General features: G+C 40.3%; 1 protein-coding gene across 1 annotated transcript; it reads left to right on the forward strand.

Moving 5' to 3' along the window:
• The first annotated feature begins 16 nt into the window (after positions 1–16).
• LOC133651002 (hexokinase-2-like) lies at positions 17–25,027 on the forward strand. Its single transcript, XM_062048849.1, has 11 exons — positions 17–59; positions 2,649–2,729; positions 9,975–10,137; positions 11,420–11,568; positions 11,651–11,770; positions 14,433–14,528; positions 14,706–14,808; positions 17,502–17,685; positions 17,846–18,001; positions 21,133–21,366; positions 21,499–25,027. The coding sequence occupies exons 2-11, from the start codon at positions 2,649–2,651 to the stop codon at positions 21,686–21,688; spliced, it is 1,476 nt and encodes a 491-aa protein (XP_061904833.1). The 5' UTR covers positions 17–59; the 3' UTR covers positions 21,689–25,027.
• Positions 25,028–26,878: the final 1,851 nt, after the last annotated feature.

Below are 26,878 nucleotides of genomic sequence, written 5' to 3' on the forward strand. Positions count from 1 at the left end.
TCCTATTCACCAGTTTAGGAAATTGGTTGGTGAGTTGAGTTTGTGAGAACATACTAAAGGTGAGTAACATCTTCTCCTTTTTTGTTTTGTTGCTTTTAACTTTATTTATTTAGAACCTGAAGATTGTACAAGAGCGGCTGTTTTAACTCATTTACAAAATAGTTTTCAGACACATTATTTAGCGTCTATGATAACACACATTTATTCCAATAGCCTGGAGTCTACTTTTTAAAGCAAACCATAAGGATATATTTGTATTCATTGTAAAAACCTGTTTTACCTGATGGACTATTAAATGTTTGCTTTTCGAGTGCCTCCTTTAACTTTTCTCTCATGAATAGCTCTCGTTGAACACCTGGAATATACAATAAGTATATTTATTCGTCTTTATTGCCATATTTCGTGGGATTAAAGAAAGGTTCAGTTGAATTAACAGCTTCATTTGTTAAGTGTGGTGTGTCTCACTCTCTTGTAAGCTTGTTTTATAAGTGTATCCAGGTAGAGAGTAAGCAAAGAAAATAAGTGTATTCATCGTACTGTAATGTGAACAGTAAATAAACACTCCACCCAAAAAAATCCAACCAACACACCTACTATTGTACTTCAAGCAATGTTTGATGGGCACCCCCCATGGATGGATTGTATTTCTTAATTAAATTTATTTGAACATTATCATTTGTTTTATATTTCGACAGCAAAAACTTTACTTTTTATCAAATTGTTTTGTTTAATGTCCTTCCAAATTCTGAACATAGCAAATGTACAACACTCAGCGCGTTTCCATGCACTAGATTAGTCTGATTTCTCAAATAATTTGGCTCAAAATATGTAAAAAAAACAAAAAAAAAACTTAATCTGATCCTTGTGGTTATGGTGTTAGTTTATTTTTAAAACACATACAATTATAAAATGATTCATCACGTTTCCATTACAACATGTTCGAAAAGTAGTAGGAAGAAGCAGAGTTTATTTAATCCTACCCCTTTTTGTTTCATAGTAATTTCTTACATATTTGTTTTTACTTAATCTAACTAAGTGAATTAGAAAAGTGAGTAATAAATACATATTAATTACATAACGTTCTCATAAATAAATAGCTAAGTAAGTGTTGGTTCAGATGATCAAATTTTTCAATAAGGTTCAAAATGTTTGTCAGGATGATTATTATTTGAGTATAAACAGTTTCTTAAAGTAAATCATAACAGTACATTGTTTGTCTTTTTTGATTAATCTATTCCATAATTTAATTCCACATGCTGATATGCTAAAGGTCTTAAGTGGTGTACGTGCGTACAAATGTTTTAAATTACATTTTTCTCTAAGGTTATATTTATCATTTTTTTGTTGCGAATAATAGTTGTACATTCTTGGGGAGCAGGTAAGTGTTTGCTTTGCACATCATTCTAGCTGCAAATGCACCAAATCATTAAATTTTAATATTTTTGATTCACTAAATAAATGGTTGGAATGTTCTTGATAGCCAATGTTGTGTATTATTCTAACCGACCGCTTTTGTAACACGGTTAGTGAATGAAGTGTACTTTTGTAGTTATTACCCCATATTGTCACACCGTAACTCAATACATGGTAACAATAGCGAGCAGTAAAAAAAAATATCAGAATCAGAATTGGCTTTATTGGCTAAGTATGTTAGAAGTGATTTTTGGTCCACAACATATTTAGCTTTATTCATTATTGAAGTGTTACTCGCTACCTTATGTTGTATGTTTTTTATATGATTAATTTCCAATTAATTTTATCATCTAAAGTAAAGTACCAATGATTGTCACACACACACTAGGTGTGGTGAAATTTGTCCTCTGCATTTGACCCATCCCCTTGATCACCCCCTGGGAGGTGAGTGGAGCAGTGGGCAGCAGCGGTGCCGCGCCCGGGAATCATTTTGGTGATTTAACCCCCAATTCCAACCCTTGATGCTGAGTGCCAAGCAGGGAGGTAATGGGTCCCATTTTTATAGTCTTTGGTATGACTATTACACACCTAGACTAGATTTAGAAAACTGGTTTCCAATTGCATAATCAAGGTGTGTTAAAGAGCCATTTATTAATGTAAACCCTCCACCCATTTACACACAATTCAATATAAGATGCATGAAAAAGTAAATGGAGAGCAGTGGTTCTCAAACTTTTTTCATCAAGAATCACCTCAAAAAACACCTGGCTCTCCCAAGTACCACCATAATGACCAACATTGAAATACAGTAGCGTGGTTGGCATAAGTATTCATTGTAAACAAGGCAACAAGGCTTTTATTTAACAAGTATTTGTAATATTGTTGGCCACTGTAAAATCACACACACTGCACAAACATCAACAATGATACTCCATATACAGTACATATTTACAGACTTATTGGGGTACCACTAGTAGTACATGTACAACAGTTTAAGAATCTCTGGTATAAAGAAAGTGCTTATTTGTTGAGTGAATTTAACCATTGCTTAGAGCCACATTGATCACAGTATTGTGAGGATTGAAGGTGTGTTGAGGTAGTCAAACAATTGCAGTATAGTTTTGGCTCTGGGAGGTGGAAAATAGGGAATTTAGAGTTTAGGCAGGCACTCAAAACACTTTTTTTCTGCAGACTCTTACTGTGTCTTTTAATTGTTTTGTATGTCCTATGTTCAGATGAGCAACAAAAAGGCAAAATGGAGTGAAGACATCTGCACACTGCACAGTGACGGCATCCCTGCTGACACGCTCAATAAGGTGAATATGCTCCGTTCAAATAATGTTTAAAGTACTTATTCTTTACAGTAGTAGAGTCAGTCTTTAACATTATGTAAATTGTATGAATCTCATAAGCGAGGTATTCTTATTATGACATTTAGACTTTCATCTCACATACTCTGAACATTATGGTTTTATATTTGGTATTTAAAAGGCAAGGCAGTTTGCTTCAGCTTAGCCTGCTAATGTTTGTATCTGCCTTAAGCAGGAAGTACAGTGTTCTTTTCTTGAGGGCCTGAAGGGTTTATAATATTGTAAATAGCAAGACAATTCTCTGAAATAAATATATTATTTTAATAAATAATAGTCTTCATAATTTTTTTGGTAAATAATGTGTTTTTAGGTGAATAAGTTTTCCTCAGGTCAATTGTTTATTGATAATGTGATAAAATACATTAAAGGGGAACTGCACTTATTTGGAATGTTGCCTATCGTTCACAATCGTTATGAGAGAAATGACGATTGTTATGCATTCTAAATATTAAATAATTGCGATCTAACGTCTGCTTACAATGGAGCCTATGGGAGCCTCTCAATTCTGCCTATAAAGCCCCTAAAAAAAGGTTTTATATACATGATGTAATTATATATGTACTGTAGTAACGGGCACGTTTATAATAACATGTAATATTTAGGTATTTTGATAATTTTAAGCATATGCGGCGCATTAATTTAAAAAATGCATCACAAGGGGTTTTTTGGGTTTTTTTTATTCATCACTGATTATTACTCACTGCAGACTTCATGAGAGCCAACAAACATAATAAAAACATCACTTATTGTGCAAGGTCTGCTGTCATTAGGATGCCGACTGCTAGGATGTTCATATATTCCCATTTAGGTAAAAAATGTCTCACATTCCTCGCAAATAAATGGGTTGCGGGGTGGGCGAGCAGGCCAAGCGTCTTTTCGTGTCGTTCTGGCCATTTCCGGGTCCTAAATGGCTGTCAAAGTGTACGAATTTGTCAGATTATCTCCTCAGCCATCTACTTTTCAGATGAGAGACATGATTTATGATCTACAATAAACTTCAAAGGAGCGAGGAAGCAGCGGACACTCAATGATATAAACATAGGGACACACGGAAATGATCACGTCGCCTCTATAAATAGTTTGTCTGCGTTAGCGCTTATAATAACAATACCACCTCCATCCATCCATCCATCCATCCATCCATCCATCCATCCATCCATCCATCCATCCATCCATCCATCCATCCATCCATCCATCCATCCATCCATCCATCCATCCATCTTCTACCGCGTGTCCCGTTCGGAGTCGCGCGTGGTGCTGGAGCCTATCTCAGCTGCATTCGGGCGGAAGGCGCGGTACACCCTGGACAAGTCGCCACCTCATCGCAGGGCCAACACAGATAGACAGACAACATTCACACTCACATTCACACACTAGGGACCATTTAGTGTTGCCAATCAACCTATCCCCAGGTGCATGTCTTTGGAGGTGGGAGGAAGCCGGAGTACCCGGAGGGAACCCACGCAGTCACGGGGAGAACATGCAAACTCCACACAGAAAGATCCCGAGCGCAAGATCGAACCCAGGACCTTCGTATTGTGAGGCAGACGCACTAACCCCTCTCCCACCGTGCTGCCCACACAATACCACTAATACTTGGTTAATATTCAAGTCACGAAATGTAAATGGAGTATTGCTGGGGCTTTTTGGATAGTTATTTATTTGATTTTATAGGCGGAATAGAGGATCTATTGACAATTGACTCAGCTGTAAGCGGACTTTTATATATGTTTATTTAAAATGAAAATGCATTAAAAAAAAAATCCATTCTTCTTTGATAATGACTGTGGAAGATAGGCAAAAAGAAAAGTGCACTTCCCCTTTAAGGTAAAAAGTAAATACCATAAAATTCAGACCTGTGTAACATACTTACATTCCGATGTCTAAGCTGACTGGAACGGCAGGTACAACGAGTCCAAAAATGCTTTGCGTTAAAGCCTGTCGTTTGAATCAATTTTGAGAGGTGTTTTTATGACATTAAAGGCCTACTGAAATGAAATGTTCTTATTTAAACGGGGATAGCAGGTCCATTCTATGTGTCATACTTGATCATTTCGCGATATTGCCATATTTTTGCTGAAAGGATTTAGTAGAGAACATCGGCGATAAAGTTCGCAACTTTTGGTCGCTGATAAAAAAAAGCCTTGCCTGTACCGGAAGTAGCGTGACGTCACAGGTTGTGGAGCGCCTCACATCTGCACATTGTTTACAATCATTCCCACCAGCAGCGAGAGCGATTCGGACCGAGAAAGCGACGATTACCCCATTAATTTGAGCGAGGATGAAAGATTTGTGGATGAGGAAAGTGAGAGTGAATGATTAGAGTGCAGTGCAGGACGCCAGGATGTATCTTTTTTCGCTCTGACCGTAACTTAGGTACAAGGGCTCATTGGATTCCACACGTTCTCCTTTTTCTATTGTGGATCACGGATTTGTATTTTAAACCACCTCGGATACTATATCCTCTTGAAAATGAGAGTCGAGAACACAAAATGGACATTCACAGTGACTTTTATCTCCACGACAATACATCGGCAAAACACTTTAGCTACGGAGCTAACGTGATAGCATCGTGCTTAACTGCAGATAGAAACAGAAGAAACATGCCCCTGACTGGAAGGATAGACCGAAGATCAACAATACTACTGTTACTTCTACTATCAGGAGACACCGAACCAAACCCTGGACCTGTAACCACACGGTTAATGCTGTCCCGCCTGGCGAAGCCTAGCAATGCTGTTGCTAACGACGCCATTGAAGCTAACTTAGCTACAGGACCTCGACAGAGCTATGCTAAAAACATTAGCTCTCCACCTACGCCAGCCCTCATCTGCTCATCACCAACCGTGCTCACCTCCGTTCCAGCGATCGACGGCGTGATGGAGGACTTCACCACGATCATCGGTGCGGTCGGCGGCTAGCGTCGGATAGCGCGTCTGCTATCCAACTCAAAGTCCTCCTGGTTGTGTTGCTGTAGCCAGCCGCTAATACACTAATCCCACCTACAGCTTTCTTCTTTGCTGTCTCCATTGTTCATTAAACAAATTGCAAAAGATTCACCAACACAGATGTCCAGAATACTGTGGAATTTTGCGATGAAAACAGACGTCTTAAAGGCCTACTGAAACCCACTACTACCGACCACGCAGTCTGATAGTTTATATATCAATGATGAAATCTTAACATTATAACACATGCCAATACGGCCGGGTTAACTTATAAAGTGACATTTTAAATTTGCCGCTAAACTTCCGGTTCGAAACGCCTCTGAGGATGACGTATGCGCGTGACGTAGCCCGACGAACACGGGTATGCCTTCCACATTGAAGCCGATACGAAAACGCTCTGTTTTCATTTCATAATTCCACAGTATTCTGGACATCTGTGTTCGTGAATCTGTTTCAATCATGTTCATTGCATTATGGAGAAGGAAGCCAAGCAAGCAAAGAAGAAAGTTGTCGGTGCGAAATGGACGTATTTTTCGAACGTAGTCAGCCACAACAGTACACAGCCGGCGCTTCTTTGTTTACATTCCCGAAAGATGCAGTCAAGATGGAAGAACTCGGATAACAGAGACTCTAACCAGGAGGACTTTTGATTTGGATACACAGACGCCTGTAGAGAACTGGGACAACACAGACTCTTACCAGGATTACTTTGATTTGGATGACAAAGACGCAGACGTGCTACTGTGAGTATGCAGCTTTGGCTTTTTTTTGCGTATGTACGTAACTTTTTTAAAATATATAAGCTTTATGAACCTTGGGTTAGGTGAACGGTCTTTTGGGCTGAGTGATTGTGTGTGTTGATCATGTGTTTGAATTGTATTGGCGTGTTCTATGGAGCTAGGAGCTAGCAGAGGAGCTAGGAGCTAGCATAACACGTACCGTACCGTAAGTGCGCGTCACGTACGTAACTTTTTAAAAATATATAAGCTTTATGAACCTTGGGTTAGGTGAACGGTCTTTTGGGCTGAGTGATTGTGTGTGTTGATCGGGTGTTTGAATTGTATTGGCGTGTTCTATGGAGCTAGGAGCTAGCAGAGGAGCTAGGAGCTAGCATAACAAACACGCAGGTGTTATTATGCAGGATTAATTTGTGGCATATTAAATATAAGCCTGGTTGTGTTGTGGCTAATAGAGTATATATATGTCTTGTGTTTATTTACTGTTGTAGTCATTCCCAGCTGAATATCAGGTACCGTGAGTATGCAGCCTTGGCTGCTAAACATTCGATAACTTGACCGTATGTGCGCGTCACGTACGTAACTTTTTAAAAATATATAAGCTTTATGAACCTTGGGTTAGGTAAACGGTCTTTTGGGCTGAGTGATTGTGTGTGTTGATCAGGTGTTTGAATTGTATTGGCGTGTTCTATGGAGCTAGGAGCTAGCAGAGGAGCTAGGAGCTAGCATAACAAACACGCAGGTGTTTTTATGCAGGATTAATTTGTGGCATATTAAATATAAGCCTGGTTGTGTTGTGGCTAATAGAGTATATATATGTCTTGTGTTTATTTACTGTTGTAGTCATTCCCAGCTGAATATCAGGTCACCCCCGGCTCTCACAGCATCTTCCCTATCTGAATAGCTTCAACTCCCCACTAGTCCTTCACTTGCACTTTACTCATCCACAAATCTTTCATCCTCGCTCAAATTAATGGGGAAATTGTCGCTTTCTCGGTCCGAATCTCTCTCACTTCATGCGGCCATCATTGTAAACAATAGGGAACTTTGCGTATATGTTCAACTGACTACGTCACGCTACTTCCGGTAGGTGCAAGCCTTTTTTTTATCAGATACCAAAAGTTGCAATCTTTATCGTCGTTGTTCTATACTAAATCCTTTCAGCAAAAATATGGCAATATCGCGAAATGATCAAGTATGACACATAGAATAGATCTGCTATCCCCGTTTAAATAAAAAAAATTCATTTCAGTAGGCCTTTAAGCTGGCCACCGTGCTGTTCCAAAATGTCTGCTACAATCCGTGACGTCACGCGCAAACGTCATCATACCGAGACGTTTTCAGCCGGATATTTCCCGGGAAATTTAAAATTGCACTTTATAAGTTAACCCGGCCGTATTGGCATGTGTTGCAATTTTAAGATTTCATCATTGATGTATAAACTGTCAGACTGCGTGGTCGGTAGTAGTGGGTTTCAGTAGGCCTTTAAGACTCCCACATAGCATACTATGTAAACTTGTGGTTTAAATTGTGTTTATCTAAAAGGCAAACTACTTTGCTGAGGGTAGTTTGCTTAGCCTGCTAATATTTGTATGTGCCTTAAGCAGGAAGCACAGTATTCTTTGAGGGACCCAAGGGTTCGTTATAATGTAAATAGCAAGGCGTTACATGGAAAAATAAATAAAAATATATATATATTTGTCTTTGATGAAACAATTATACCACAATAAGATTTGGACAGAAAATTTGTGGGGTTTTTTTTGCAGTGAACATAAGGGCCAAGTTCATAAGACATAATTTACAATATTAACCTATTTATCGCAGTATGTGCTGTCAGCTATAGTTTTAACAGTTATATTAAAACACTTGGATGTGAACTTGTTCTTTGTTTGGCCACAGCACAATGGGATTCATAGTTGTCATACCAAAGACTATAAAAATGGGACCCATTGCCTCCCTGCTTGGCACTCAGCATCAAGGGTTGGAATTGGGGGTTAAATCACCAAAAATGATTCCTGGGCGCGGCACCGCTGCTGCTCACTGCTACCCTCACCTCCCAGGGGGTGAACAAGGAGATGGGTCAAATGCAGAGAACAAATTTCACCACACCTCGTGTGTGTGACAATCATTGGTACTTTAACTTTAACTTTTTTTTAGTTACATGGTCCAAGGAGGACATAGTACAGTAACCAGTAATCAAATTTAGTGCATTTTCTTTGGTACTTGCATATGTAGTTACAAATGCATTTAATTATCTTGATCATATCTTGAGAGCATATTTTTTAAAGCTTAAATACGGGGAGTGGACTCACTAATGCCATTATTATGTAATCTCCAGATGAAGAGTCATGGTAGAGGAATCAAGTAAGGTGTGAGCATGTACAGACGAGAATATGTGGGAGGGTAAAATATGGTGTATTCATAGCAAGGACTGAGAGAGAAGTTGGGCATGAGAAGACATGCCTTTTGGAAAACTACTGGAATGTTTCATACAAGGACACAATTAGCTTTAGGAAGAAATGGGAAACATAATAGAAGATCAAAGAGCAAAGCAAAGAGATACTTTGCATAAGCTGCAAATAATTGATAATATGATCATTGTTTTAGACTGGGTGACCATTATATACTGTACCCTAAAAGCTAGAAAGGAAGCTCGCCAACAGTAGCAGGATGTGATGAAACTTGTCCTGTGCCATCCTGTCACTGTTGCAATCAGAACAGTGAACACACACTTATCGTAAACCTTTGCTTGTGTCAACCTTTAGTTCTAGAATAATAATTATTCAAGTAAAACACATTGTAGCTGTAGTTTTTCATACCTTATTAACCTATCTTGCAAATTAGACTAATATCTAACTTGTTTACTCTTCCTGCTCTTATAAAACCGTACAACAGCATTAATGCAGCAAAGAAAATTTATCAACATAAATTATTTACGTGTAGGATTTGCTGAATTATTATTTTAGCATTTTTAGTTACAGAGCCTTTGTTATGTGAGTTCCCCTCCTTGTTTGGTTCAAGTTTATGTGCAAAAGCCTTTCTGGCTTCTAGAGGAAACAGGAAAAGACGTGTGAATTGTTGCTTTTGTCTCTAGGTGGTCGTAACTATCCATGTTTTCCTGCACATATTAAGCTTGTTTTTATAGCAGAATGTATGAAACACAAACAAAAGTAATTTGCTTTTCTCAATGTTCTTATCATATCTACAATATTTTATATTTATTTTATAATTCAAGATAACGCAGCAGCCTTTATTTGTGTCCATCTAGTAGATTTTGTCTATTGAATTGAGCAATATGCTCGCAAACATAACAGCACATGGGTGGAATTGATTTAACTAAATGATTTTGACCTTCAAAAATGTTATTAAAAAAAAAACTAAACTACCTGCAAAAAGTCTAAACACATGCCTTGTTTCTGGTATTGGTGGGAATATTTGAAATTTTCGTGAGTGCAAAAAAAGTTTTAAAAACGTATTTAAAATGTTCTCCTTTTATCTCTTTGCAGGTGAAAACTTACCTGAACCAGTTCACTTTGTCTCTGGAGGTCCTACAGAAAGTTTCGGCTCGGCTGGAACGAGAACTGAAGCGAGGCTTGGGCAAACGCAACCACCACAAGGCATCCGTCCAGATGTTGCCCACTTTCGTCACAGCAACGCCAGATGGAACAGGTAACGTTTTCACAAAAAAATGTTTGCAATTCGTAAGAATTTTTGTGTGAATGCTAAAAGTTGCCGTTGGCAAGCAGCTTGTGCATCACAGCATATCATAGCATCAATGCAAATATGCCTCCCAGTGACTGTGAGCAATATAAAAATGACATAAACAATCGGGCTGGGCGGTATACCGGTATTATAGTTAATACTATTTTAGAAAGCGATATATATTTGAGACAATACCGCCATACCGGTATCTTTGGATGTGCCTTTGTTACGACCGTTTGCTCTTCCCTGCACCTGACCGGCGACGCACAGTGCATCCTCTTTAGCTCACCCTTGCCCCATGCGTGTTTACGGAGGCTTCAATGACGCACATCATACGCTGGTTCATATCGCCCAGCCATAATTAAAAATAACAGCATTACAACTTTATTCCTAAAACAACCGTACTATTTAAGTTTATATTGTAGCTGAACCTTTTGTCCAAAGTAAAAATGTCCAAAGACATATTTTTTATTTTATTTATTTATTTTATTTTTTTAAATAGTTTTTGCCCATCTTTTGTGTTCTGTTTACTTTTTCAACAATGTCAACGCGGCACAGCAGTTTTGAATTGGCTTCTCTGTGGTAGGAGATTTCAAACAGTTATTTTCCCCTTGGAACTAGTAGCTTGTTTTTTACCTCTTCATTTAAACATTGAACATTATCTGGAATATAAACACATGACTATTGAACATATTGCATTGTCAACATAGTATTTCCCTTTATTGTTTATATGTGATTATTTATAGTACAGTTAAGACAAATATTTTCATAATAATATTAATACATTATTTCTTCTTATCTAATTATAAACGTACTTGATTGTTGGTTGTGTCTTTTACACACACACACACACACACACACACACACACACACACACACACACACACACACACACACACACACACACACACACACACACACAGTCTCCCAAAGCCAAATCTACTACATGCTTTACTTACTTACTTAAATGCAGTTGGCTTTCGGCCGCTGGCCCAATTTTTTTTAGCCCAATATGGCCCCCAATTCAAAAAGTTTGGAAACCCCTGCTCTAGAGTGTCACACAAGTAATAATAAAGACCGAAATGGGGCCACAAACTAAATCTTCTTTAGGGCCACAAAAACCCTTGCATGACACGAAAATAGCTCCCCTTCTTGAATCTGTTGAGTAATGGTGCTGCCATTAGGTGCATATGGGAGAAGTAAATGCACCCATACCAAATGAAAGACAGTGGATTGTTGCTCCCTGCAGAAAAAGGCGACTTCTTGGCTTTAGATCTCGGCGGGACAAACTTCCGGGTGCTCCATGTACGAGTGGTGGAGGAGGAGCAGAAGATGCTAAAGATGGACAGTCAGATCTGCGCCATCCCTAAGGAGATGATGCTGGGAAGCGGTAAACAGGTGAATCACTGACAGTGTTTAACATAAGAGGAGTATTATTGTGGCTAGCATTAAATGTCGGTCTCGCTCTTTTTGTTCCCAGTTGTTTGACCACATTGCCGCCTGTCTAGGTGAATTTCTGGCCTCGAAGAATCTGAAGGGGAGACATCTCCCTCTCGGCTTCACCTTCTCCTTCCCCTGCGATCAGAAGAATATCGACAAGGTCTCACACTGAAGATGTATTTCCTGAAAAAGAGAAAACTGAAATAAATAGTAAAACAATTATGCAATAAAATTAAATAAAATAGATTATACATTTACAAATTAAAATCACAAAAAATTATAGAAAAGTAGTCATAAAAACAATTACAAAAAATAAATCAAGCTTTTTGGTTGAAATACAGACAACATTATAATACATTACCAATAATATATATTGTAACATTTTAGACTTCTTTAGCACTTTTCAAAATACCTCTCCTAATGAATTAATAATTAAAAGAAATAACAAGGGATGTATCAACATTTTTGACGATTTTCTTCTATTCTAAAACTGAAAACATAACACATTTTTATAAAGCTTTTTTGTTGAAGTTAGGATTTTGTAGTATTGTTGTTAATCAGATTTATTAAATTTGTGGTATTGAATGCTACATACAATTTTTTAACAAAAAAAAAATAGTGCACAATAACTAAATAAAAGCAAAAACTACTACTGGCCCCCTTTTAAATCCTTTGGGTTTTGCCCTCAAAGCCTTCCTGTATCCAGAGACGTACTCCGACTTTGCCAATAATAACCAACACGACAAAAAAATTATTTTGTAATCATAAGAAAAAGCTAAAATATTTACCTTCCCGTAATTACTCTTTAGTTAGTGATGGAAGCAGATCAGAATCATATCCATATTTAAGTGTTACTTCTTTCTAAACTCCTATAGTCATATTTTCATCAGCTAATGTCTCGTGTGGTACAAAGTGCTTGCATTCGAGTGTCCTTGATTAGAGAGGCAGAGCGCTGTTGAGACTGCCATAACATTCCTAAGATAAAGAGGACAGGGCAGTGCTGAGCTTGGGGGGACAGGAGGTGGAGGAGAGACCGAGCTAGACCGGACGAGGGAACGCTGGTGTACTAGATTGGTCTCACGTTTGTCCTCTAAGCTTGGAGAATAAACCACAAAATACCAACTACTGCCTGGTGATTGAATATAAACATCAGCTTATTGCCATAAAAAGAATCTGGGAGAGACTAGCAATTTGAATTCCCCATTGGAGGAATGCTGGTCAACGCAACATTAGGTACCTAGTTATCGACAGTCGACAACTGGATCGATCACCCCTGCTTTACATTGAAGTTTTAGTGGTTGGCTTCTTGTCTCATCCTGCTCTGTGTGCGTGTGTGTGCGTGTGTGTGTTCTGGCAATGCTTACTTACTTAATGGGGACATCGCTCTGTTTACACACCTTTAGAGGACCTCTGACGGTATGGGGACAAAAAAACAGGTCCCCTAAAGAGAAACCTTTTTAAATGATAGTCAGATCCATTCTATATCCTTCTATATATGGTAGTTGGAGTTGCAGACAACTTAATTACTGCTAAATAGCAGTTTTCAGTAATGTCACTGAAGATGCAGGATTTGCTTTAACATTTAAGTGGTGAAACTTCCTATAAGAGGACAGCTGTAGTGCTGTATTCTGAGGATCATGTCATATTTAATTTGAACTTTTAATTTTTTTTAAATGGTCCTCAGTAGTCACATACAAATTTGTGTGAATTATGCAAAATTATTTAAATTTGGTCCCCATGAACCATATCAAGTCTTTTTCCCCAGGGTCCCCAGTAAGAATGATCAGCACATTACTTCAACAATCCAGAGATTTAAAGATGTGTATGAGCTAACTGGGCAGTGGCCATTTTACCTAAAAAAATTGTATGCCTCCACAACCTGTAGAAAGGGTGGTCCCCACAAGTGATGATCAAAAACTTGGTCCCCATTCCGAATGATAACGTGTGTGTGTGTGCGTGTGCGTGTGCGTGTGCGTGTGCGTGTGCGTGTGCGTGTGCGTGTGCGTGTGCGTGTGCGTGTGTGTGTGTGTGTGTGTGTGTGTGTGTGTGTGTGTGTGTGTGTGTGTGTGTGTGTGTGTGTGTGTGTGTGTGTGCGTGCGTGCGTGCGTGCGTGCGTGCGTGCGTGCGTGCGTGCGTGCGTGCGTGCGTGCGTGCGTGCGTGCGTGCGTGCGTGCGTGCGTGCGTGCGTGCGTGCGTGCGTGCGTGCGTGCGTGCGTGCGTGCGTGCGTGCGTGCGTGCGTGCGTGCGTGCGTGCGTGCGTGCGTGCGTGCGTGCGTGCGTGCGTGCGTGCGTGCGTGCGTGCGTGCGTGCGTGCGTGCGTGCGTGCGTGCGACATACATTAAGTTTATTTTTCACTATGGAGGTGAGGATTAAGTATATTAAAAGCAGCTTCGAACTGTGGCTACACGAAGTGTTCGTTGCCGCTTGCTCTCAAATTTGAGCTGGTGTTTTGGCAAGACATGCACCCCCTTTTTGGAATTCATGCAACTCCTGCCTGTGTGTAACAAGGAATATGGAACTGTAATTGTGTCTTCATGAGCATGCATCTCTTATAAAGGAATATTTTATCCAAGTACAATTTAAAACATGTAAGCACTGGGACGCAGCTGTGCTAATGGTCGTCTGGGCTCGGCAGTTCATTAGCTGGTAGAACCCATGATTGGGAATCGGGACATCTCTGGAAATAATATTACAGAAAATAAAGTATACTTTCACATGCACACAAAAACAGAAACATGATAAAATAATTGTTAAATAATAATTAAAAGCCATAATCTATAATATGCACTTTTTTATAATTCTGTCTGTTTTATCTTTTACAGTGCATCTTGATTCGTTGGACCAAAGGCTTCCAGTGCCCTGGAGTGGTTGGAGAAGATGTGGTGGGGCTACTGAAAGAAGCCATACACAGAAGAAAGGTGAGTTCATTCAGTCAAGAAAAGATTGGAACTTTTAGTTGTGTAATGAGTCTAGTGTCGATGTTTATATTAGAAACCAAGCAATTACTTGGGCAAGTAGCCTTTGGGTAATAACCCAACGATAAAGAGAACTCACAGCCCAACTTAGCGCCTGGCTTTTGCTCTGCACGTCTGCAGGATGATGAGGATATCGGTTCCATAGCTATGGTAAACGACACTGTGGGCACCATGATGAGCTGCGGCTACAAGGACCAAAGCTGCGAGATTGGCATGATCATCGGTGAGCTTGCATTTACACCAGATATACAGTCAAACCTGTGTCAGCGGCCACTAAAGAGAAAAGTGGTGTCTATAGCAGCAATATTCTCTATCTCTAATAGCAGCAACTACTATGAAATTTACCGCAATGATGTATGATATTGATAGCTTGATTGATAGCTCAGTTGTGACGAAGCACGTCCTCACTTAACAGCGGCAGCGCATTCACTGACACGAACATGGTCACACATCCCTCAATTCTATTTGAAACACAATTTCATGTCTTCTCCCTTTGTTTAAAGGGGAACTGCACTTTTTTTTTTGAATTTTGACTATCGTTCACAATCATTATGAGAGACAAGAACACAGGTCTTTTTTTTACGATTTTAAAGATGATAAAAAACGCTTCAAAGATGCGGCTAATGGGAGTCCCCGTTGTAACCTTTAAAGCCCTCTAAAACAACTTTAAAACCCTCCAGCAACGTTTTCTATACACACTGCAAGTCTATATATAATGTAGTAACAGACACGTTCATAGAAATATGTAATATGTTCAATATTTACCGTATTTTGATCATTTTAATCATTTCCGGGACTGATGTATTCCGCGCATTGATTTCTGTTTCCATAGCAGTGCACGTCTGACTTCTGATAACATGTGTGTTCCTACTTCCGGAATCAAACACAAGTGTGTTTTCTAATCATGGCAGACTTGGTAACAGACAACAAAGATGACTATTTTTGGACAAATGAGGATTTACAACCTTATACTTTTGGAGCTAAATATACTACTGCTTATAGAAGCGAGCACAAAGGAAGAGTGAAACATCCACTTATTAGCTTTATGTTATAAGTTACAAAGTAAATCAGGTTAATTCAAGATTATTTTTAAGATGATTTAGTTTTTATTTCTGATGTTCTTTGCCTTCTCGTATTTTTATACATTTATACATCCACTTTGAATTGTCTTGCGTACATTATGTGCTCTAAAATAAACTTGCCTTGTCTAATCTAACTTGCTTGAGATATTACATTTATTTGTATGTGTATTATTTACTAATACTTAACAAACATTTTGGGAGGCTTTAGCACACCCAAAAACTAACATTTATAAGAATTGTGTAGACATGTTCATCATGACAGGAAACTAAAAAATCATCAAAGACCATATACAGTAAGACACATACATGGTTTGCAGGTGTTATTTTTTGGAAGACTAGGACCAGTTTCATTTTTTTGTTTGTTTTTTTGTTTGTTCCTAATCCGGGGACATGTTCGTTTTTTCTCTAGAATATGTTGCGTGCCAATAAAAAACGAGCTGTGGGCCACACTTTGGACAACTCTGGTTTATTATAATTTTTATACCAAACAATACATTGCGAGAATAGGTTTGAATCGAGCATTGTGTTGAATCGAATTGTGAGTTGTTACCTCCGCTATATTTTCAAGGGTTTGTCTTTCGGCCTGAAAGTTAGTAGTCCCTGAACTCTGACTGACTTAAAGCCTATCCCATTATATTAGCCACACAACTCAAAAAGCTATGGGCAGATTTTGATTAAACTTTCAGAAAATGTAAAAAAAAAAAAAACAAGTGATTAGATTTGGGGGATGATCCACATGACTGTCTTTATTCAAGATTTGTATTCAAGAATATTTTACTATTGGGAGAGAGGGCCTGGCGGAAGTCTCTGCTTCAGTCACAATAGAGCCTCAATTTACAAGCTTAATTGGTTATTTGGCGAAGCTGTTGAAGGGGTCCTATTATGCAAAACCGACTTTTATTACCTATTGGTACCTGCTGCTGTGTATTTGGGATCTGCAAATGTCCGGAAAATTAGAAATCAAACCGTGGAGGCATTGAGGGACATTTATAAAACAATCTTGCCTTTTCTCCATACTTCCTCTAAATGAACCGTTTGGAATTTGCTCTGTCCTTTGACGTTTTCTGACCTGTGACGCCAACGGATGATCCATATATGGTATAAATTTACCTAAAGTGCTTTACGAGAGTCCACCATTGTAGTCTGCACTGTAGTCAGTAATCTCCTCCTTTTTTGTTGCTATCCTTTTGTGGGGCAGACGTACGTGGACAGGCATGCTTTGCTGTTTCCATGTCTAATGCAAAAATAACGTTTAAACTTATATCTGTCAGTAGTCTCGCTACGGAAGCGCTAGAAACCACAACATGGATGATGGGGAGAACACGCTGTCAAAGTGGAGGCACGTAAATGTGACCGCCCAGAAAACGGCGCATCCTGAAGAGACGTTCAAAAAGCAGCTTGAAAACCGTCTGTAAAAGATTACCTTTGGGCAGACCTTAAGGGGTTCACCGTGACATTTGCTTAGCTACGCCAACTAATGGCAGAGATGCTTGTAACTTAAAGCCATAACAGTTAGCCGAGAGATAGCTCTTATCTTAAAACACTCTTAAATTGGTTCACTCTCAAGTTCATGTAATATTGTATTCATGTGTTTAATTATTAGGCCATCATTCCTTTTTAAAAAATAAAAAAGAATCATCATTGCTCTTTCTATTTCCCAAAACATGCACTGGTCAAAAAATCAAGATGGCCACAAATTTAGAATGCCTGCAAACCTGCATATAGTAGCTAGCTACTTGTCTGTAGTTGCTACTTTGCTGTTTCCATTAAGACCGGTTTGACTGTATTACAAGAGGTCTATGACATCTTCTGATGAAATGTTTGTCTTCTACAGGGACGGGTACCAACGCGTGCTACATGGAGGAGACTAAGAACGTGAAGCGCATCGAGAGCTCGGATGGACGCATGTGCATCAACACCGAGTGGGGAGGCTTCGGAGATAACGGCTCGCTGAAAGACATCCAGACGGAGTTTGACGTCATCGTAGACAAGACGTCCATCAACCCCGGCATCCACACGTACGTTCCAACGGGGAACTCAAAAATGATGTAATATAGGAAATCCCCACAATGCAGGATGCACATATTTCACACAAAAAATTAACAGCAATACTTTTTTCAACAACATTTTTATCCTTGTGGAGATGAATACGAATATATGTCTGCTGTTGCTGTGCAGTTTTGAGAAGATGATCAGCGGCATGTATTTGGGGGAGATTGTGCGTCTGCTGCTGGTGAAGATGACTAAGGACCATTTGCTGTTCAAGGGACAGACATCGGAAGCGCTGTTGACACCGGGCGGCTTTGAGACAAAATACATCTCGGACATTGAAGAGTGAGTAGGACTGCAGGGTCATGTAGTTCTTTTTTTTTGGGGGGGGGGGGGGGGGGGGGGTTTACCAGTGGCGTGCGGTGGGGTTAATGTCTGGTGAGGCACTGCATCATCACAGTCAGATTTACAAACATATGAACCCTAAATAGTATCTTATTCACCATGTGATTGGCAGCAGTTAACGGGTTATGTTTAAAAGCTCATACCAGCATTCTTTACACAACTGTAGCACACAAAAAAGCACATTTAATTAAAAAAACATTATTAAGGTCTTACCTTTCTTGCTGGACAGCCTTTGCATGTGTACCACGCCGTTTGAAAAGAACGGGTCTTCTGTCCCGAAGTCAAAAGCAAACCTTTTAGCTCCGAGGAATGATCTCTGGGATCACTACCGCCCTCTACCACCAGGAGGCCGGATTACTGCGAGCCTCAACTAGTATGTCTTTTGCAGCAGATTTATGAATGCTCAGCACAAGAAATACGTTACACACATACAGTTTTTGACAAAATACACTGTACATTATATACCTCAGCTAACTAAACTATGCCATAGTTTAGTTAGCTGATATAATTCATATAGCAATACAGTCTCACTGCACAGCAGCTCAGCAGTTAGCCAAGTCATTGCGCACAATCCATGTTGAGGCACAAATCAGTGACGTGCCTCAACTGGCTGCTGATCACCGCACCGTCTCTTCTCAGTATTTGAACGGCAAATGTGAAAATAAAAATAAAAATAATCTAAAACTGGTGAAGTTAAATGGAAAATAACTTTAGTATAATCACTGGATGCATATAACAATGTAATTTTTTATTATTTTTTTTTTACATTTTTTTTCTTTCCATGACGGCAGGTGAGGCCCCGCCTCCCCTGCCTCTAGTGACGGCACGCCTCTGTTTTTTACACAGTACCTCGCAAAAGTAATTTGATTAAATCTCCTAAAGACATTACATACTTTGATGTACTTTGGAGTAGTCTGTGTGCAGCTTGTATAGCTTTTATTTTCATTCAGACACTAATCGTGTGTGTTGGGTTATTTTAGCCATACACTGACTACTCTAAAGTCTATTCAAGTTTTATTTAGTATTGTACCGTGAGAAGATAATAGTAATACATTTGTAATTAGATGCTAATCCACACTATTTTGATCACATATTTATCCTTAATATAGGAAATTTAAAATAATCATTTAGTCTTTGAAAACAAACACTTTATCTATGACCTTCAAAATAAAGCCCTTAGCTGCCATCCAGTGGTCAGGTGGGAAAACTACACTCTGATCACATATTTATCCTTACTATAGGACATTTCAAATAATAGTTTAGTCTTTGAAAACAAACACTTAGAGATTAAAGCATCTCTATCTATGACCTTCAAAATCAAGCCCTTAGCTGCCATCCAGTGGTCAGGTTGGAAAACTACACTAACTACTGTAAATGTTTCTTTCCTTTCAAAATAGCGAGTTTTTTATGTTATTGACTTTCACAACTCCCCTGTGAATGTACAAAACCCAAGAAACTTGTTTTCAATGCGTCCAAACATGTTTACTGGTACTAATACTGAACATCCTTATTAAATATGACATGTTGTTATGCTTTTGTTAATGGATCTAGAAATAAATCATAATGCAATTCAAGTGTAGACTTGCAACTTTTATTTAAAGGGGACCTATTATGCATTCCTCTTTTTATGTATTTGCAATCTGCAAAAGTCCCATCCATCCATCCATCCATTTTCTACCGCTGGTCCCTTTTTGGGGTCGCGGGGGGCGCTGGAGCCTATCTCAGCTGCACATGGGCGGAAGGCGGGGTACACCCTGGACAAGTCGCCATCTCATCGCAGGGCCAACACAGATAGACAAACAACATTCACACTCACATCCACACACTAGGGCCAATTTAGTGTTGCCAATCAACCTATCCCCAGGTGCATGTCTTTAGAGGTGGGAGGAAGCCGGAGTACCCGGAGGGAACCCACGCAGTCACGGGGAGAACATGCAAACTCCACACAGAAAGATCCCGAGCCCGGGATTGAACTCAGGACTACTCAGGACCTTCGTATTGTGAGGCACATGCACTAACCCCTGTACCAGCACCGGGCCGCGTAACTAAAAGAAAGTCCCAAAACTTTAAAATCAAACCATGGAGGCGTTGCGGAGGTATTTATAAACAATATTGTCTTCCTTTCATACTTCCTCTAAACGAGCCGTTTGGAATTTTCTCTGTCCTGTGATGTTTTTCACACCGATGACGTCAGCGGGTTATCCATATATAATATAAATTTACCCAAAGTGCTTTGCGTGAGTCCGCCATTTTAGTCTGACGCTGTTGTCAATTAGCTCTTTCTTTTTTTCTATCCTCTTGATGTGGGGCAGTACATGCACATGCATCATCCGCTGTTGCTAATACACATTAGCGTATAGTACTAATTTATATCTATCAGTAGACTCGATATGGAAGCGCTAAAACATGGCTGACGGGTAGAACACACTTTCAAAGTGGAGGCACGTAAATAAGACCGCCCACAAAATGGCACATCCTGAAAAAAAGGTTAGAAAGTGGCTTGAAGATGGTCTGTAAAACATAATCTATGCAACGTTTTGAACAAAGAGCCATCGTTCCATGTTATGTAGACCACAAAGAAGTGTTTTAACTGTAGGAAAAAATATAATATGACTTCTTAAAAAGCTGTTACAAAATAATGTAATTTACCATTTGGGAATAAAAGCATTAATATTAGCATTGAGTGTTCCCAAACGTTTAACACTTGTATAAAAATAATTGACAGTAAATGAAGCCCATGGACTTTATTAAATTGAGATTAAAGAACAAAATGTTTACAATTTTGTCAACTGAATCACTAAAAATGAAAAAGACATTATATATGGTACATAATGTAGTTGCAATTGTAATTTGGAAATGGTAAATGACATTTTTGTGTCTAACTTTTTAATTTAAGATGAAACAACACTTAATTTTCATGCTGATTAGTTAATTGGTTTATGTATTTCAAATCATTTGTGGTTGTGTAACAATGTGTATGCTGTAAAGGCAAAATCATTAAAAAAAATGTAAACTTATGACCGGACGTGTATGTGTTGTGTTTATAACTTCCTGTTTGCTCTCCACTTCAGGGAGGACGTCGGCCTGGAAAACGGAAGCAGAATTCTGACCAAGTTGGGTCTGACATGGGACCCGATTGACGTCCGCGTGGTGCGTCTGGTCTGCGACACCATCTCCTCGCGCTCGGCCTGCCTCTGTGCCGCAGCCCTGGCGACCCTCGCCAACCGTATTCGGGTCAACCGTGGCCTCGACCACCTCAAAACAACTGTGGGGATTGATGGGACCGTGTACAGAAAACACCCCAAGTAAGACACATTATTTTTAAATACATTGTGTGAATTATGCCAAATATTTGGAGGGATATCTTGTCTAATAAAAAATGTGAATGATCTAAATAAGAACTATTTATTTTAGTATTTTAGTGTAGCTTCTTCTAGTTTCAGTAAAGAGCTCCAGGCCACAGTGAGCCTCCTGGCCCCCAAGTGTGACATCACCTACCTTCTCTCGGAGGACGGTAGCGGGAAAGGCGCTGCCATGGTAACGGCCGTGGCGCAGAGGCTAGCTCGCCAGTCCCGACTGTTAGAGGACAGTGACGGCGAGGACAGCGACGAGGAGGACGAAGACTGATGAGGGCAGACACGCAAAACACCTTGCACCACATTAAATAGGTTCATTTATTTAATAATTTCATTTATTCTGTTTGAAATTGGCTTGGAATAAAGGAAATTCCGAATCAAAGGACTAAATTTACTTATTTTGGAGATGATATATTTTGAGGAAAACATTTGAATGTATTCAGAAAAACTATGAATCATTAATATAATATAACGATTTGAATAGGCTATTTTTATTTATTCCAACCAATATTTTACTCAATTCAAAGAATATTTGTCAAAGGGGGTAGAAAAAAACATTCTCTTTTTAAACAGCTTTCTAAGGGAAAGTTTAGCTTTGTGGTGCATGCTTTCGTCCCCTGCTGGCCTCAAATGGTAACTGCAGCTTTATGTGCAGTCTTATCAATTGGTGCTACACAACTATCCATCCATTCATTTTATTCCGCTTATCCGAGGTCGGTTTGCAGGGGCAGCAGCCTAAGTAGAGAAGCCCAGACTTCTCTCTCCCCAGCCAATTCGTCCAGCTCCTCCCGGGGGATCACGAGGCGTTCCCAGGCCAGCCGAGAGACATAGTCTTCCCAACGTGTCCTGGGTCTTCCCCTACAGGTCGGACGTGCTCTAAACACCTCGCCAGGGAGGCATCCGGGTGGCATCCTGACCAGATGCCCGAACCACCTTGTGTGGCTCCTCTCGGTGTGGAGGAGCAGTGGCTTTACTTTGAGCTCCTCCCGGAAGACAGATCTTCTCCCCCTATCTCTAAGGGAGAGCCCCGCCACCTAATTGAGGAAACTCATTTCATACGCTTGTACCCGTTATCTTGTCCTTTCGGTCATAACCCAAAACTCATGACCATGGATGAGGATGGAAACGTAAATCGACCGGTAAATTGAGATTTTTGCCTTCCGGCTCAGCTCCTTCTTCACCACAACGGATCAATACAGTTTCTGCATTACTAATGACGCTGCACCGATCCGTCTGTCGATCTCACGATCCACTCTTCCCTCACTTGTAAACACGACTCCGAGGTACTTGAACTCCTCCACTTGGGGAAAGATCTCTTTCCCAACCCAGAGATGGCACTCCACCCTTTTCCAAGTGAGAACCTTGGACTCGAACTTAGAGGTGCTGATTCTCCTCCCAGTCGCTTCACACTCGGCTGCGAACCAATCCAGTGAGAGCTGAAGATCCTGGCCAGATAAAGCCATCAGGACCACATTATCTGCAAAAAACAGAGACCTAATTTTGCAGCCACCAAAAAGGATCCCCTCAACGCCTTGACTGCGCTTAGAAATTCTGTCCATAAAAGTTACGAACAGAATCTGTGACGAAGGGCAGCCCTGGCGGAGTACAACCCTCACTGGAAACGGGTCCGACTTACTGCTGGCAATGCGCACCAAGCTCTGACACTGATCATACAGGGAACGGACCGCCACAATCAGACAGTCCAATACCCCATACTCTTTGAGCACTCCCCACAGGACCACTCCCCACAGGACTTCGAGGCACACGGTCGAATGCCTTCTCCAAGTCCACAAAGCACATGTAAACTGGGCAAACTCCCATGCACCCTCAAGGACCCTGCCGAGAGTATAGAGCTGGTCCACAGTTCCACGAACAGTACGAAAACCACACTCCTCCTCCTGACTCCAAGGTTCGACTATCCGACGTAGTCTTCCCCCCCCCCCCCCCCCCAGCGAGGTGACGTTCCACGTCCCAAGAGCTAGCTTATGTAGCCGAGGATCGGACCGCCAAGTGCCCTTCCTTCGGCTGTCGCCCAGCTCACACTGCACCTGACCCCTATGGCTGCTCCCATAAGTGGTGAGCCCATTGGAGGGGGGATGCACATTGCCTCTTCGAGCTGTGCCTGAGCCCCATGGGGACCGGCCCGGCCACCAGGTGCTCGCTATCGTGACCTACCTCCGGGCCTGGCTCCAAAGAGGAGCCCCTGTGAGCCGTGTCCGGGCAAGGGAAATCTGAGTCCTTGTTTTTTCATTTCCATAAAAATATTCGAGCTGCACAACTTTATCAAAACAATTCTATTTGTGTATTTTATAGGGGAATACAACTAGATTACGTGCTATTAAGCCATTTGACCTAATGTGTGTGTAAAACATTTCATTTCAGTCAGCGTTTGCGTCACAAAGGTTGTTGATGCGAGCTTTTATTCCCTTCATTCCTAACATTAGTGGATTTCTGTATGTTTTGGTACCATGAGAGAGAAATCCATCTGTTGGTGTGATAATGATGATGAATGAGTGAATATAACATTTGCAGTGGAATCATTTTCAAAGTAATTCTTCTCATAGAAAATAAAGGTAAAAATGATCCGTTCCAGGGTCAAACTATTTTATTTTTTTAATCTATGGGCAATGTTCTCATTTTTTGGCGGGGGGTTCCCAAGATGGTGCTGCTGTAGTGGCTGCTGGTTGCAGGAGCTCTGTGCTCTTGTGTATCCTCCTTTTGTTATTCTTGATGTGTCCCTCATGTTTTCATGTATTTTTTTGCCTTTTGATTAGAGTCCTTTCAGGACTGCTCAACAAGGAGTGGCACTCTTGTGATTTTTGCAGTGCTTTTTGTGATCTTTTGGATCTGCCTCTCTCCGGACGACTTTGCACTCATCCGCGCAGACTGGAAATTGGCCGAGAGCTAGTGTGCAGCCTAGGACAGAGTCGGTTCTCTTGGTTGCTTTGTTGGGTCTGTAGACGATGGTGTGGAGCACTGCAGAGGCCATTGCTGTGGGGGTTGAAATTGTGTTTTTGTTATGCGTTGTTGGTTGTCTATGCATGGTGCAATCGTATATGTGTAATATGTATTACATCTTGCTCATTTTTTCATTTTTTGTTTTCTTTAGAAGCTGTACGTAGAAGTGGCAGCTGGTTGCAACAGCTTTGTGCTCTTTTAATGTATTTTAAGTCCTTAGTTTTCTTTGATGTTTCCCTCTTGTTTGCATGTTTTTTTACCTTATTTTTAGTAAACTTTTCTGTATTCGCACTACAACCACATCATTTCCTTATTCTGGGATGAATAAAGTATCCTAGCCACTCATACTCTAACATAATATCAGGCAGAAAATTGCATTAATCATATATTTACGCAATTTATTCTGACCATACATGCTCCTATACCTTAGCAGCGGATGGTCACATGACACACTGCACCATTTTCTATATCAGTTTTAGGTCAATGCAAACGGCAGTTTAACGATGTGCCCGCTGGCAAATTTCACTTCAAAATACACCAAGACGGGACTTTAGATAAAACTTGTTATCATGTTGTGTGCAAATAAATGATGTGCATTCGAGTGAAGCATTCAAAAGTGTGCCTGTGTGTCATTCTTGACAATAAAATTACATTTGCATCCAAGTATTGTGCTCTTTTTTATAAATTAATCTAAATTATGAAAGTGATTAATCATTATTAATCCTGTGATTAATCTGATTTTAAAAATGTATCATTTGATGCACCACTTCTTTTGTATATGTTTACTGTATTCTCATGTTTACAACCCTTCCATCCATCCATTTTCTTCTGCTTATTTGAGATCGGGTCGCGGCAGCAGTAGCCTAAGTAGGGAAGCCCAGACTTCCCTCTCCCCAGCCACTTCGTCCAGCTCCTCTCGAGGGACCTCAAAGCATTCCCAGGCCAGCCGGGAGACATAGTCTTCCCAACGTGTCCTGGGTCTTCCCGGTGGCCTACTACCGGTCGGACGTGCCCTAAACACCTCCCTAGGGAGAAGTTTGGGTGGCATCCTGACCAGATGCCCGAACTACCTCATCTGGCTCCTCTCGATGTGGAGGAGCAGCGGCTTTACATTGAGCTCTTCCCGGATGACAGAGCTTCTCACCCTATCTAAGGGAGAGCCCCGCCACCCGGCGGAAGAGACTCATTTCATCCACCTGTACCCGTGGTCTTGTCCTTTCTGTCATAACCCAAAGCTCATGACCATAGGTGAGGATGGGAACGTAGATCGACCGGTAAATTGAGAGCCTTGCCTTCCGGCTCAGCTCCTTCTTTACCACAACGGATCGACACAGGTTCCGCATTACTGAAAGACGCCACACCGGTCCGCCTGTCGATCTCACAATCCACTCTTCCCTCACTCGTGAACAAGATTCCAAGGTTCTTTTTTTTTTTGCAACTATTTTTATTGAATTTTACAGTTAAAATCACATTTAACAGTCAAAACCTTCATACAATCACACATCCACTCATACCCACTCACATGCACACTTGAGGAGAGAGGTGCACTTAAACTTCAACAATTCAAGGTTTACAGTATAAACATTATTAGAAAAGATACCCAGATATTGTATATATTTATCCATCCATCCCGCTCTGGCTCAGGATCAGCAGGCTATCCAGACCATAGCAAGATGGATGAACATTCCTCGGCATCAAGGATCCTCAGGAAGTGATCCTAAGATCACCTCTCGAGGACCTCTCCACCGTTCACACTTAAAAAAGAAAAGGAAAGTCACAGAACTTGATCAGATGTAAAACAATACAAAATAAAAAGTCACAAAAAATAAATAAGCAAGTAAACCGTGGGAAGGCCATATTAGAAGTAACAAAAAAAAACAATAGTGTAGGATCAATACAGAAAATAATAAAGGAATACAGCTACAAAAAAGATGGCCGTTTTTTTGTTTGTTTTTTTCTTAAATGTCTAAATTATGATTCAATATATGTCAGTAAAGGTTTCCAGGTTTGTTCCCATTTATTCATACTTGGGAGAGTTTATAAATCGTATTCTTTCAAGAGTCATTACATTCACAAGTTCATTTAGCCAGTTCCTGAAGTTGGGTGCAGATGGGCTTTTCCAGTCTTTGAGAATGGGTCTTTTGGCCAAGACCGTCCCGAGCAGCAACACAGCTGTAATATATTTTGGAAGTTTTTGTGTTTCTGAAGACCACCCAAACAAGATTATATCCCTGTCAGGGACAAGTTTTCTCTGATATACCCCCGAGTAAAAAAAGAAAATGCTGGCCCAAAATGATTGAATAATTGGACGTTCCCAAAACGAATGAGACAATGATCCTTCAGCAGATTTACATTTATCACAAAGTGGAGATGTATCAGGATAAAATTTGTATAATAAGACTTTGGAGTAGTAAAAACGATGAATCACTTTAAACTGTATGAGCCTATAAGTCTGCTGTTAATTGAGCAATTGTGAATTTGAGAGAGTGTCCGTTCCCATTGC

Source organism: Entelurus aequoreus, linkage group LG05 (genome assembly GCF_033978785.1).
Source record: "Entelurus aequoreus isolate RoL-2023_Sb linkage group LG05, RoL_Eaeq_v1.1, whole genome shotgun sequence".
Lineage (NCBI taxonomy): Eukaryota > Metazoa > Chordata > Actinopteri > Syngnathiformes > Syngnathidae > Entelurus > Entelurus aequoreus.

Excerpts from the sequence above, each read along its gene's own strand:
- LOC133651002 (XM_062048849.1), top strand. The coding sequence starts at position 2,649 with ATGAGCAACAAAAAGGCAAAATGGAGTGAAGACATCTGCACACTGCAC. Across the intron at positions 10,138-11,419 it reads AGCAACGCCAGATGGAACAG|AAAAAGGCGACTTCTTGGCT; the intron begins GTAACGTTTTCA and ends TGCTCCCTGCAG. Across the intron at positions 18,002-21,132 it reads TACATCTCGGACATTGAAGA|GGAGGACGTCGGCCTGGAAA; the intron begins GTGAGTAGGACT and ends TCTCCACTTCAG.